The sequence below is a fragment of the Copadichromis virginalis genome, linkage group LG7, assembly GCF_057382275.1.
Source record: "Copadichromis virginalis isolate Kocher_CV1m ecotype Utaka linkage group LG7, C_Virginalis_male_GT1.1, whole genome shotgun sequence".
In the NCBI taxonomy this organism is placed as follows: domain Eukaryota; kingdom Metazoa; phylum Chordata; class Actinopteri; order Cichliformes; family Cichlidae; genus Copadichromis; species Copadichromis virginalis.
The window spans coordinates 62,104,756-62,118,816 of record NC_140624.1 but is presented as its reverse complement, the minus strand read 5'-3'; the positions used below and the strand labels follow the sequence as shown (position 1 = coordinate 62,118,816).

The following is a 14,061-nucleotide window of genomic DNA, read 5'->3' as shown; positions in this document are numbered from 1 at the left end:
ATTATACATAACGTTTAAAGACATCTTACAAAAACTGCAACTTACACTACTTTAACAAAAAATATCTGGAGCTTACCTGTCCTCTTTGTTGACCTGAAAGTAGTAGGAGCGCTGACGAATGGCTGAGTAGAATGAAAAGGCCTCATTCAGGTAACTTGTTTCTGAGGTACGAAGGCTGTCAACAAAGAGGAATACATATTTCAAATTTGCATCTTTTTAAACAAATCTGCAAGTGGTGATTGATAAATTGAACGAATGCAACAGCATTCATTTGCTTTTCTGTGTTTAGTTTTGACACCAGGGACAATGAGCTGAGCTGTTTGCGGCTACCTGAGAGCTCTCAAAGTTTCATAACATACCAGATCTAACATGTATTCACTGTTTTACTTCAATGATAAAACAAACAAACAAACAAAAAAACATAAAGATGTGAAAACTGGACTAATGTGATCTCTTTTCTATCGTCTTACAGTAGAGCCGTCTAGAGATTCTTTGCTCTAAACCTTTTCTAGTTGGAATTTCCACAAACCACTGATTTCTGTTTTTCCCCTAATTTTTAATTTGGATTACATTCTCTAAAGCACTTCCTGAGTTCTGTGTTTGAACAGCTCTACATAAATAAACATTGCTTGCTTGCAGTTAAGTAATGCAATATTTAAAGTTATAATGACTAGAATACTCAAAGTAGTAACAAGAAGTGGATAAATATGGGCACTTCCATTGTGGTGACAGACTAGCTTTTTCAGATGTAGTTGCCACTGAATTAAATTATCATTTTTTTAAGGAGTGCATTTAAGGAGTTTTGTGGGCTGTAAAAACAGTGTTTGGACGTTTCCTGCTTATGCAGAAGTGGCTAATTTCATCATGCCCAACACTTTGCCAGTTCTTTTTTTTTTCCCTTAACGGTTGCTGGAAAAAACCTTCTAGGTGCAGTAGGGATGGGAAAGATTTCAGTTTGTGTGCAGGAGGAGTAAAATAGTGGTGCAGGCTGCGGCGTGTATAAGGACATAATTTTTTGTTTTTATTGCACAAAAAGAAAATTGCGCGATGGTAAAGTGGAGACTGCATCCAATACAGTAACATCTGCATTGTGCTGCTAACAAAACTTCAGATCTTTGCAAGCGCCTGCACAGACAGCATGCTATCGCTAAGCCAGCCAAGAACAATAATTCTATGTTAGTGTTTGATATTTTAGTGTACTGTCGTTTTCTCAAAGAATGTACGTGATGCTGAAATAAAATCAGTGGCAAGTCTTCATGAAAACGGTAAAATATACTGTCGTCTTCCACCATCTGAGTTAGGGAAGGTATGCTGATACTAAACAGACATGGAATTTTCGGGACCCTATGTTGGGACCCCAATAAGCAGTCCACTTCATTCAAAAGGCAACAACACATGTATCCTACCTGATGACTACCCTATCCTTAGTCAAATTAATAATGCTGCAAAACATTGATACATGACTCAGGAGGCCCTGTCACTTACTAGTAGTGGTAATAAAGCTGTCCAATTTTGGATGCAACTTCACCAATCTGCCATCTCTTCAGTCCATACCGACTGTCCAGAACCTGCCTGTCAGTAAGTATACAAAGATGTCAAACTTAACATTGAGACAGTGATAAAACCAACCCTTAGAAAGAAAAAAGAACATTCTTCATTCAAGTATTTAAACGGTACAAGAAAAAAATAACCTGTGTTGTTGCTGGAATTTCCATAGCTTAGTGTAGACGTCAAAGGTCCGCCCAAAGTAGGACTGCCACTGCTTGTGTCCATATTGAGGAAGGTCTCTGCAGCAAAAGACGGCATAAAAGAGGAAAGAGAAGGCAAGAAAAGCACACAAAAAATTCAACTGATTGTGCTCAGCCTTTCAAACAAACTCCAATAAAAAGAACAGTGAAAACATTCGTGAAACAGAGTTGTTAGCACTCTTGGTGCTTTTTGTGACCCCAGTTACTTTTTTTTGTTCAAGGAAAAGCGATGACCTTTTTGTTCCATTACATGCAACACACATTATACAAATTTGTACAGAAATGGGGCGTCTTTTTACCCAGAGCTCAGTAATTATTTGAAAACTATTTTTTCAATTGCAACGATGCCTTCCAGTGACCGGTTTTTGAGAAAAGTGATTATTAAGCCACATTTAGTGTTGCAAAGATGCTCTCTGTTTGTCTTGAGTTTTACATCCAGCATATCCCTTCCTGAAAGCTCAAGGATATCTCACATGTTCAGCTTACAATTATCCTTGTCTTATCACTCGAAGGCCACACACACCGGGGCAGCTTAAAGCCTTACCTTAAAATGTTAATGAATGCTATTAATTAGATTTTCCTTTCTTCATGCTCCAATATTCAACCAGTAAAATGTGCTAAACAGCTTTTTAAAGCAGGTTAACAATTACAGTAAATAAAATGACACCATGCTGCACATTGTTATTAGCTATGGTTAATTTTCAAACCTTTTCAAGCTTTTAAATTTTCAAGGTAAACTTAAAATACACTTTTTATTCTCATAAAACCACCATGCACTAAAGACAGAAAACTACAATAAATGCACATTAACTGAGACAAAACCCTACATGGATAGCATACATAATTAGTGTATTCTGATACACACATATGAGAATATATTGATGGTATTAAATTTGATCCTAGCTGATCTCTTCTTACAATGCTCACACGCCAACATTACTACAGTGAATGGTGAACAACCAAAATTAAACTGGATGTTTAACAATAGTGCTTCATATTTCAACAATACTCTGAATTTGTGCGCCCTCTAAATCCTAACTTTGACCTGATGACCCGCTCCCTCTGTCAATGATTCAAATGTGACCAAAAGGCAGCGTCAGCCCTGACTAATGCATCACAAACCCAGTGCGTCACTCTCATCTCAGAACAAAACAAGCAGAAGGCACCAGGGTACAAAAGGATGGCTGGCTGATTATCTAGCTCATAAGACGCTTTCACAATACTTCACTCATAATTTTTAAACATACAATATGATTATTGTATGAGTATTGCAATAACATATACTGAGATTTATCACCTTTTCTAAAAAATAATAATAAAATAAATTATGTCCTAAAAGTTAATCTGTTTTATCCAGTAAGATGAAGTTATGATGGGCATTATTGTAAGAGCCAGGAAGCAGGCACTTTCAGTCCTGCCTGTCTGTAAAATTAACAGAAAGTATTAATTTACCAGGATAACACAATAACTTGTGTCTGAAAAGTATTATGTTTCTCTTTTCATCTTAAAGTCCCAGATTTAAGCTGAAATAAAAATCATTCTATTAGCAACTAGACATAAACAGTGGCAGCCTACCTTACCAACCTTGATCAATAACAAAAATATGGTGCCAAGCCACCAGAAACACAGAAAAACAAACAGTAGGGCTAGAATGTTTTAGAGATTTCCCAACTTCCAGCCATTAACCACAATCGCTAGATCCCTGGCTGTACGAGACTGCATGCCAAAGATCCTTGGGCAAGATACAAACCCCAAGTTGCTCTCCGGTGCAACGACTGGAGTGAGCATGTCTCTTTTCACACCTTTCAGTCTTTAACTTATTAATGGGATGCTTTTGCAGACTGTGAGTACATTTGAAAATAGCAAAATGAAGCACCAACATCGGTCATGGCTTTGGTTTATATCTGTGTCAGTTTTTCATTCAGCAGAACAGAGTCACTAAGAGCTAGGCTTCAAAAGGCAATATGAGCTAAAATTTTACTATTGGAAAAGTAAATGCAAGTTAACTTCGAAACTTTTCATAAAAACTGGGAGTACCCAACATATCCATGTCAGTCGGGGGCCTGGCCCCATTTTGTACTCAATTTCTTAGTGTCAGTTCTGGCCAGCTTGGCTTATATCAAATGGCAGGTTTACCAACTCAGCAGGAAAACTCCTGCTACTCCAGATGGCCAGTCTCTGTTTATTCAACAGTTTTTCTGAAGCTTTCTGAAGCTGTGATAGCCACTCTAACAATATCGCAAGAAACAAATCCAAAAGAAATGTGACTAGGAATGCATCTGAGGACTAGATTAAGTGTAAACTACAATATCTTGCTTCGTGTATGACAAAAAGAAAACAAGCAACCTTAAGAACCAAGTAAGGCCAAGGCTTCAGTCAGGGTGATTTGTGTAGTTGCCATTTTTTGAATTGTTGTGAGCAGCATGACCCTTGTCAGTTTTTTGTTGGTTTTTTTTTTTTTTACAACTCCAACAGCAAACTCTAATCTTAGAATCTTTTCTAGATGTAAGGAATTGTGTACAAAAGACAAAAGTGTAAAAAAACCAAAGAGCTTCTACGCTTAAGCGCTTTAAAGCTTTGCTGTATTGATGACAGCTTTGTACATGCTTGGCAACATCTTAACATTCAGCTTCTCACCCAGAATGGGTAGTGTTATTGATAAAATTTCTTCCTTTCTTATTGTGTGTTCAGACCCAACACAAATGGCACTTTTAGATCCAATAAAGGACTAGATGTTACAATCCCAGTCTACAGCATAAAATCCTCTTCTGTTGTTACATTGTATTTATATTAAGTCACATCGAAACAAACAAACAAACCACAGTAACAATTTTGCAAATAAAAAGCGTGAGTAGTTACTTTTGCTGTGATTTTATGCACGGGACAAAGTAACAGTAACTTTATTAAGATGTGGATTGCCGTCTAATTGGGTCTGCCTGTTTTGGACATATTAATTTGTCCTCCTTTTAGTAGATTGCCTAACTCATGCCTGAAATGAACAGGCTACTTCTATGCTTATAAATAAATTACTTAGTGAAAAATCTAGGACCAGTACTGCTTCTTGATCTCAGGAGTTCTGCTCAGAGTGTGAGGGACACTTCTTTTTCCTTCTGTAACATTCAGTAAGCTGCAGCAAGTAAATGGTAAATGGCCTGTATTTATATAGCGCCTAACTAGTCCCTAAGGACCCCAAAGCGCTTTACATATCCAGTCATCCACCCATTCACACACACATTCACACACTGGTGATGGTAAGCTACATTGTAGCCACAGCCACCCTGGGGCGCACTGACAGAGGCGAGGCTGCCGGACACTGGCGCCACCGGGCCCTCAGAAACATCATAGAGACATCATGTTGCTTCTAGCTTTCTCTCTAAGTGATCATCTCACTTGTAAAATGTAAATAAAAGCGCAGTTGGTATCTTTGATTTATGTCCGTGATCATTCTGTCAGCTGACATTGCGGACGAGAAGAAGCAGCATAACAAGAAGGTGGAACATAAAATGCAATTGGGGCAAACTCCAACAACGGGTGGAAATGAATCCACTAAAATGGCTTGCACTCTATAGCAATCACAATTAGTTTCTAAAGAGTGTAAATAGGTCAGCAATGCTCAGCTGATAACTGCTTCAGTTATAAAATGTTTCAAACTTCAAATCAGGAAAGTACGACAAATAGCCATAAGTGGCATGAGTTAGTTAATTGTGTTGATGCATAAATGTTGCCCATCCCGTTTCCAAGATATACGTTTATAAGAAAGATATTAAAGATTGGAGATCGCTAGTGATTATGTCAACATTAGCCATGGCTCTCACTCTAGATGAATCACAGAGATTATATCTCTTAAAACGGGAACCTTCATTCATTTTTTCAGCAGAAGACTAATAGCAAAGACATACAGGAAAGCGCCTAAAGGACATCCCTGTTTCACCCCACTGGAAACATTAAAAGGTTCACTCAAAAAGCCATTTACTTTTACTTACACAATGGACTTTTATGAAAATTCACATATGTCTATATCACTGTCTACAAGTAGGAATGTGAAACATAAACGCTTTCTTTTGATGCAAACCTATATAAAGAAGCCTGTGTCATTGCCAGTATATACAATTTCTCTTAAAGTTATCTCACATCTGAAGACTACAAGTCTATTTTTATCAATAATGATACACACATCATTAACTCCATTCATTAGAATTTTAGCTAATATTTTATAATCCACATTCCTTATAGATTGCTGCCTGTAATTATTTAAATTTTGATTTGATTTTGATTTTATTGATTAGCATTCAAATTCAAATCTCAGTGAAAACAGTGAAAAAAAAAAACAAACAAACAGTGAAAACAGAACAAAAATCTACCATAAAGAAAGAAAGCATGAGACAAGGCTAATCAAAAGGTATTGGCTGAAGCATTTGCTTATTACGCCAACCCTTTTCACAAAATATCTTTTTGTATGCAGCTCCTGTACACAGGGCTTGAAGAAAATAATAAAACAAAGCAAAAACCAAACAAACAAACAAACAAACAAAAAAAACAACAAAGAAAAAAAAAAAAAACTTTCCACCTTAGATAAGTAACTACATCAAAGCAAAAGAATCAAGAGGTTGTTTTTTTCCCTCCTTTTTGCTCTTTTCATTCTTGATTTATATATTTTTCTATTACTCTATTTTTAAACATGTTTTTAAACAAGGAAAATGAACCACACCTTTTTAAATCACTGTCATAACTATTCCACAGGTTAACTCCTCTAACAGAAACACATCTCTGCTTTATATTTGTCCTTATCTTGTTTTTTTTTAAAGAAATCTGTTCTCCTTAAGTCATATTGACTCTCTCTGACTTTGAACAGCTTCTGAGTACTGGGGCAAAGCAAGTTATTTTGTGCTTTATACATTATCTGTGCCATTTTATATTCAACTAAATCATAAAATTTCAGGGTATTCAGATTAATAAACAAAATGTTAGTTGGTTCTATATAGTTTGATTGGTTTATAATTCTTATAGCTTTTTTTTGTAACTTGAAAATATGAAGAGTGTTCGTTTTATATGCATTACCCCATATCTCCAGACAGTAAGTCATATATGGAAGCAACAGAGTACAATAAAGTGTGTATAATGTTTTTTTGTTCAGGACATGCTTTGTTTTATAGAGAATAGCAATGGTTTTTGACATTTTTGTTTTCACGTGGTTTATATGAGACTTCCAACTCAGCTTATCATCAATCATCACTCCAAGAAATTTATTTTCGTACACTCTTTCAATTTCAATTCCATTAACCCTTATTTTAGATACATTTTTCATTTGTCTAGTGCCAAAAATAATCAATTTTGTTTTCTTTATATTTAATGATAACTTATTTACATCAAACCAGTTTTTTAATATATTTAACTCCTTTTCCGCTGTAGTCAGAAGCTGTTCTAAGTTTTTACCTGAGCAGTACAGAGTGGTATCATCAGCAAACAATACACATTTTAACAGTTTGGAAACACTACATATGTCATTTATATATAATATAAATAATTTAGGGCCCAGCACAGAGCCCTGAGGAACACCACAAGTTACCTTCAACTGCTTAGATTTTACATTATTGAATTCGACATATTGATATCTTTCATCCAGGTAACTTTTCATCCACTTGTATGCTATCCCTCTTATGCCATATCTCTCTAGTTTATTCATTAATATAGAATGATCAATTGTATCAAACGCCTTTTTTAAGTCTATAAAAACACCAACAGTATATTCCTTATTATCTATTGCATTAGATATCCCTTCAACAAGTTCCATCACTGCCATTGAAGTGGACCTTTTCACTCTAAAGCCATATTGGTTATCACTTAGGAGATTATGCTTCTCAATATATTTATCAAGTCTATTAACAAATAACTTTTCTAAAATTTTTGAGAACTGTGGGAGTAGTGATATTGGCCTATAATTGGTAAACTGACATCTCTCTCCGTTTTTATGGATTGGAATAACTTTTGCTATTTTCATTTGTGAGGGAAACACACCAGTTTGAAAGGACAGATTACAAATGTATGCGAAAGGTTGCACTATATATTCTATAATACTTTTAACTAATATCATGTCAATACCAAAACAGTCAGTGGACTTTTTATTTTTAAATGTCTTCACAATGTTAATTATTTCTCTATGAGTTGCAGCACCAATAAACATGGAGGACACATTCTGAGTAATATGTTTATTCAGGTCGTTATTATTTCTTGACTCTGGAATTTCTTTTGCTAAATTAAAGCCAACATTTACAAAGAAATCATTAAATTCATTTGCAATGTCTTTAGTTTTATCAAGCACAATATCTTTATCTTTTTTAAAATAATCTGGATAATTCTTATTTTTTGAGCCCTTTTTGATTATAAATCACAATCATCACCATTTTTATGAAATAAACACACGACTATCCATCTTACTCGTGTGTAACACAGGTCTATCCATCCCTGCCATTACTCAATCTGAATGAAGCCATGAAGAACATTACCAAAAAGGCGACATTCACAGATTACTGAAGCCACCAATGTGGCACATTCCAGGTCGTGTCACAATCCTACTGTCCAAGATGATACTGGTATACATTTTTATGTGATTTAAAAAACAAAAAAGAAAGTCATATTACGATATGAATGAAATAGCAATGCAATAGGTGGAAACTGGTTTTAGCATTTGAACCAAAATGCATCATTTAGTACAACCAGGGTTTAAAGCATGTGAGGAGGTGACAACAGCAGCTGTAGATCTGCGACCCAAAAGGAAACAAAATATTCCACTGTGCAAAACAAAGGCAAGTGAGCCAGTGTTAGCAACTCTGCAATATACCACTGCTAAAACCGCCAGGAAGGTTTCTTCTTCAGCTGCTGTATGTTTGATTAAACACAGTGTTTGGGGTTTCGTGAGCACCAAAAATGTGTCTGTGAAGGAAAATCCTGAGTGTTCTACATTGAAATTTATGAAAAGTGTTGCTCAGAGTAAAAAGAACGAATATGTCTGTGAAGGTTCTCAGTCATCCAGGTCATCGTAGTCAAAGGAGCTTGCAAAGAAAAGCGTCTGGACTTCTTTAAGTTGCTCCCCACCATTTGACCTTAGAACTGAAGAAGCTTCTCGGATGAGAGGTGAAACGTCTTCAAGCAACTTAAAGAAGTCCAGACGCTTTTCTTTGCAAGCTCCTTTGACTAAAAAGAAAGAAGTTTAACTTCCCAGAGAAAGAGCTTTTTCAAACTTTTAAGAAAAGCAGAAAACCTTGGAGAATGCCAACAAAATGTTTCATATGCATGCATTTTATTCATTTTATCTGCCTGCAGAAGTTTCAGGATATCAGATTTTATGTTTAAAACACATTTGTTTTGACTAACGTGATATTCTGCTCATTTCATTCTTAGTTATAATTTAATAAATGAATGCAAGCACCCAAAAATGTTTATGGTTTACATTGTATTCATTTTTAAGCCATCAAATAACAAATTTACAAATTTACATGAGCTACACATCAATCCACCCCTCTAACAGACAGGGCACACCACTTCCTACACTGGTACCGAATGCTGCAGAATAATCCAGTGAAAACACACTCTTGAGGGGTATCTGTTCAATGCACTGTAAACCAATGTTAGAGTAGAAAACACAGTCCAGCAGACAGAAGAAAACAAAGTAAATTCCAACCAACCGTAACCCATTGAAGAGTTGCTTGGACTTGTCCAGGAGATAGCAGAAGTCTGTGACAGTCTTCCTTTCACCTAATGGAATATCATCCTCAGTCTCAGCTCCAGTCATGACACTGACTTTTCACACCTGAATTTAAAGAGAAATACAGACCGTATACGGTCGATACTCTATAGACTGATGGTGATGGATTAAAGAAAACATTTCAGTTACAAAAAAATATTAGTACTCATTGAAACGGAAGGAAACTACATGAAAGTCAGCCAATCAGAACTTGTGACTGACTAAAGAGGAACAATTTAGACCGTTAAAATGAAGCAAAAGATTGTTGTTGTTTTTTTTGTCTTGATTTCCGGAGCAAATTCCTGATACTGTCTATCCTGTAACACTTACATCATGATTTAGTAAACTCCAGTTGTTTTTAAACATCTATAAATAAATTTGATTTGACTTGAAAATAATCTAGTCATATGTAACATGTTGATATGCATGGTTGTACTACTGAACAAACACTGATAATTGGAGTTATCCAAGCGTCTTACTGGTGCCCTACTTACTTATGAATAGAAATAAGAAACTATGGAGGAGGAAATGCATCACATGGTCACCCTTTTTTTAGGTTGACCTGGGATGTCCCATATTTCATTCTCACAGTGGCTGCAGTCTCCAGTTTGCTAAGGATGTACAATCAGGTCAAGGCAGCAGACAGCTAGGGCACAATGTTCAGCTAATGCTCTGCATGTTAAAATCATTTGCAGCTAATGACAATTTTACCGTGCTATAAACATGTCTGGCTATAGCCCCTAAGTTACTGTGCATGTGTGTGGCTCTACATCTGTTTGGCTTTTAAGTAATGTAAATCCATAATTTCAAACTGAAGAGTTAAAAAAGGAATTTTTTTATACATTGAAATTCAATATAAACCTCACCTTAACAGATTTTTCAGATTAATTAAGCACTGCCTAAAAGTATAATTTTCCTGTACTTGTGTGGGCATTTGATGCCATGACGGTATATGTGGTGAGAAACGGCAATAGCAACAAACAAAGCCCTGTCACATTGAGTAGTTATGTATGTAGCTGCATGTCATGAAATACAGTTAACAGTCCATTAATCCTTTTCTGAGTGGGCGTGCCTGTGGGCGTGTCAGTGTTTGCAGTAGCAGAGTCGGGATGTTAACTGAACTGTTATGTATGATGGATTATACCAAGTTATTCCAGAATAGATACAATGACAGTAAAGGGCTATTCTAAGTGTTTCTACATTTCTAATATTATGATTTAGGGCTGGGCCATATTATACCGTTCACGGTAATACCGGTATAATGTTAGGCAACTATAGGAAAATGAAATATCGCGATAGAATGGGAGTAAAACGCGCATGCGCAGTGCCTTTGTTTTCATACGCACATGGCCGATTGTTGAGTGAAACAGATGAACCAGAATTGGTTTGTAAAAATGGTGAAACTTCCGTGATGTGGAACTGGTTTGGTGTTTGTCCGTCAGATACACAACAAAGCACATTTTTTTGCAGAACATGCAAGCGGCCGTCGTTATTGTCGTATTTGTCGGACTAAGATGCTCTTAAATCTGGAAGTAATCTGGGTCCTAAACTCTGTATGCTTCAGGTCAAACAACACTGCAGCATCACTGAGAGTTAAAAACTGTCTCAATTCTTTCATCTTTAATAAAACGATCAGCATTGCTGCTTTACCAGGTGTAACTATAAAGTTTAACTTCCAGGCATCCATGAAAACAAAATTTATTACATTTAACGGAGTTAGAAGTTAGCAGGAAGCTAGCGGAAGTTAGCTCGCTAGTTACCTAAGCATGATATAGCATGTTCAGACTGAGAGATTTCTGAAAAAATTCAAACGTACAGCTCTGCTATCACTTCCAACATAAATGAAGACAGGAAACTAAACAGCAGTGACGTTTGTAGGGTTACTGAAGTTGGGCTAGCTGGTATATAATGATGTGCTACGTGATCGCTAGCGACACAGCTATGTTAGCATAACATAAACAGTGAAGCTGGAGGACGAACACTAACACTTTTCCACTTATAAAAGTTAACGTTAAGGTTCTTCATGGTTAGAGACAAATGCAATCGCATGGCAGGATGCTGTAAACGGACTAAACTTCAGTCAGGAGAACAACTGAGATAATCCATCCACAATACGAGGTTAGTCATTAATATACTGCAACAACATGGGAATAGAGCAGCTGCCAGAGAATTCAACATTAATGAATCAATGGTACAGAAGTGGAGGAAGCAAGAAGAATGAGTTTAATAAAGTTTGATTTATCTGACTGCTTTGTTTCGCTTAATGTGCCTTATAATCCCGTGCACCTTATGGTCCGAAAAATACGTACTGCACACTGCAGTTTAATGTTGCAAAGCACCTCTTTTTAACTTCAGTGGATATTATACATGGTTATGCTCAGGATATGTCAGCCCATTTCTACTGGAAATGCCTTTTGGTTAAACTTTCAGCAAGGAATTTGCATTTGCACTGTTACATTTTTATAAAGCTTTTAATGTACATAAAAACCAGCTTCTTGTTTAAGTGAAAATAAATGGAAGGTTGTCTTTTTGCACTAGTAATGTTGTGGAGTTGTATTTTGTCTCGCATCAATTATATCGTCAGTTATATCGTTATCGCAAATTTTCAAATATATATCGTGATAAATATTTTTGGCCATATCGCCCTGCTCTATTATGATTACAGTTTAGTCCAATGCTAGATTAGCAAAGTCTAGAGTTAAGTGAGTTAGTGGGATGGTGACTATCACTGTGCGCAGGAAAACTTGTGAACGGAACTCAAGCTATCTTTACTTAACTTATGTAATGAAGTAAATGAGTGTAATGACGTGGAATGACACGTCATTACACTCATTTACTTTGGGGTGCTGCTTATATTTTTATTTAAATAAATACGTTTAGGCTATGGTAAAAGTGAGGTTTTTCATGTAAAGATTTTTCAGAATATGCTGCGAACACTTCTGTCTTGTAAGTTAGAGTGCCCTAGCTGCTTCTTAAATAAGACATGCGAAGACGGCACCTTGGTTATTTTTGTATTGTCTAATTATTTCATGAAACTGATGTTCTTTGTATGAAGTGTGTGAAGCCTTATTTTACTTGTAGTACCTAAAACTTATGCTCAGTTTTAAATGAAGGCGAGAAGCTGTGAGAGAAGGTCTGCATGACAATCTCATGCTATACATCATGTGTACCATTGTTTTCTCTCGCTTTCCCTTGTGGCTTACTTATCATGTTAACAGCAGCAGAGTTGGTAAAAACCTGTCTCACCTGTGAACATCTCTTTGTTCCAAACCAACACAACATGCAGCACAAGTAGTATTTGTCACTATGTTTGGAAGAAAGATCTCCAAAAATAACAATCAAGTTTGGAGAATTTTTTTTTAAAAATTAGGTAAACTGAATACCAATATTATTATCACTGGTAGATGGGTGGCATTCATTTAAATCCAATTCAAATTTCTGTCTTTGCCGGTAAAAATCTGTATCAAAGAGCGTGATTGTGCTATGAGCTCTAATAACATAGCTCATTCCTGATATCTAACATCAGCATCATGAATAAAATCTCAACATAATAAGCATCTGGATATTAAAGATAACAGAGAATACCACATATATGCAGGTGACACTGAGTGCTGGCGGTTGCAGGGCTTTAACCGCCTCTGCTTGTGTAATTGCCATTTGTTCTTACCTGTGCAGCCGGCTAACGGTGACAAACTGTACTATCTTTCACAGAGATGCTTCTCAAAAATCACAGCGAAAGCCTCGACGAGCTCTACTGCTGAAGCGCGACTTTCCTGGCATCTCAGTGCGTGGAAGTGCCACCAGACCGGCTAACGAGTTCCCCCGCAGCGTTGATTGGACTGCTGTCTGTCCGAGCTTGAACGCTGCTCAAAGGCTGTGACAGGCGACGAGAAACAGAAGGCAGGGTGAGGACCGCCGCTGGCACTACTCCACTCCAACTGGCTAGCTATTTCCGGGTCAACTATTTCAAAATAAGAGCTTCACATCGTTACAGTTTTTAATAGCCAAAATTTTTACCAGTAGTAGTATGATCCTATGATTCTTTAATGCCATTTTAGATAATGATTACAAAATACTGGTGGCTCAAAGGTGGAGTGTTTCAATATTAACATTCAATTCAGGCTTAGGTGGCTGGCTTCAGGGTCACCTGATCCAGCCCAGCCCTAGTTGAAGAATCGTAAAAAGGAGTGGGGTTGTCTGTGTATTGAATCCAAACTGGGAGCTGTTTCCACAGAGGAGGGCCCTGAAAGCTGAAGGTTTTGCCTCGCATTCAACCTTTACATATCCAACAAACCACAAATAAAACTAGGGTGTCGTGGGGTGTAGTTTGTGGCTCTGTTCAGGGGAGGGGTGGAGCAGAGGATTCAGGGTGTGGTGACAGGGGAGGCTGGTTGGTGCCTAAAAGGCCCCGGGAAATGAATTTTCCAGGCGACTCATTACAACCCAATGGCCGGTCACATGGGATATGATAAAACTCTGGAGCAGATAATGGCCTGATTTTATTGGCCGGTCATCCTAGCGGATGTGCGCCAATGGTGCGCATTCTGCCTGGAGTTTCAGCTGGTTAACCAG

General features: G+C 36.9%; 1 protein-coding gene across 2 annotated transcripts in view; it reads right to left on the bottom strand.

Moving 5' to 3' along the window:
* The window catches only part of scai (suppressor of cancer cell invasion), a 31,508-nt gene extending 18,079 nt beyond the window's left edge, over window positions 1-13,429 (bottom strand). Inside the window, exons 1-5 of one of the 2 annotated variants that reach the window (XM_085464614.1) lie at window positions 13,157-13,429; window positions 9,431-9,555; window positions 1,692-1,787; window positions 1,486-1,572; window positions 77-175 (exon numbers count right to left, since the gene is read on the bottom strand). In XM_085464614.1, coding sequence (XP_085320740.1) covers window positions 77-175; window positions 1,486-1,572; window positions 1,692-1,787; window positions 9,431-9,537 — 389 coding nt within the window. In that variant the 5' untranslated portion in view covers window positions 9,538-9,555; window positions 13,157-13,429. Of the gene's footprint in view, window positions 1-76; window positions 176-1,485; window positions 1,573-1,691; window positions 1,788-9,430; window positions 9,556-13,156 lie in introns of those variants that run through there. The other variant, XM_085464615.1, reaches the window with a different exon arrangement.
* Between the last annotated feature and the right edge of the window lie 632 nt (window positions 13,430-14,061).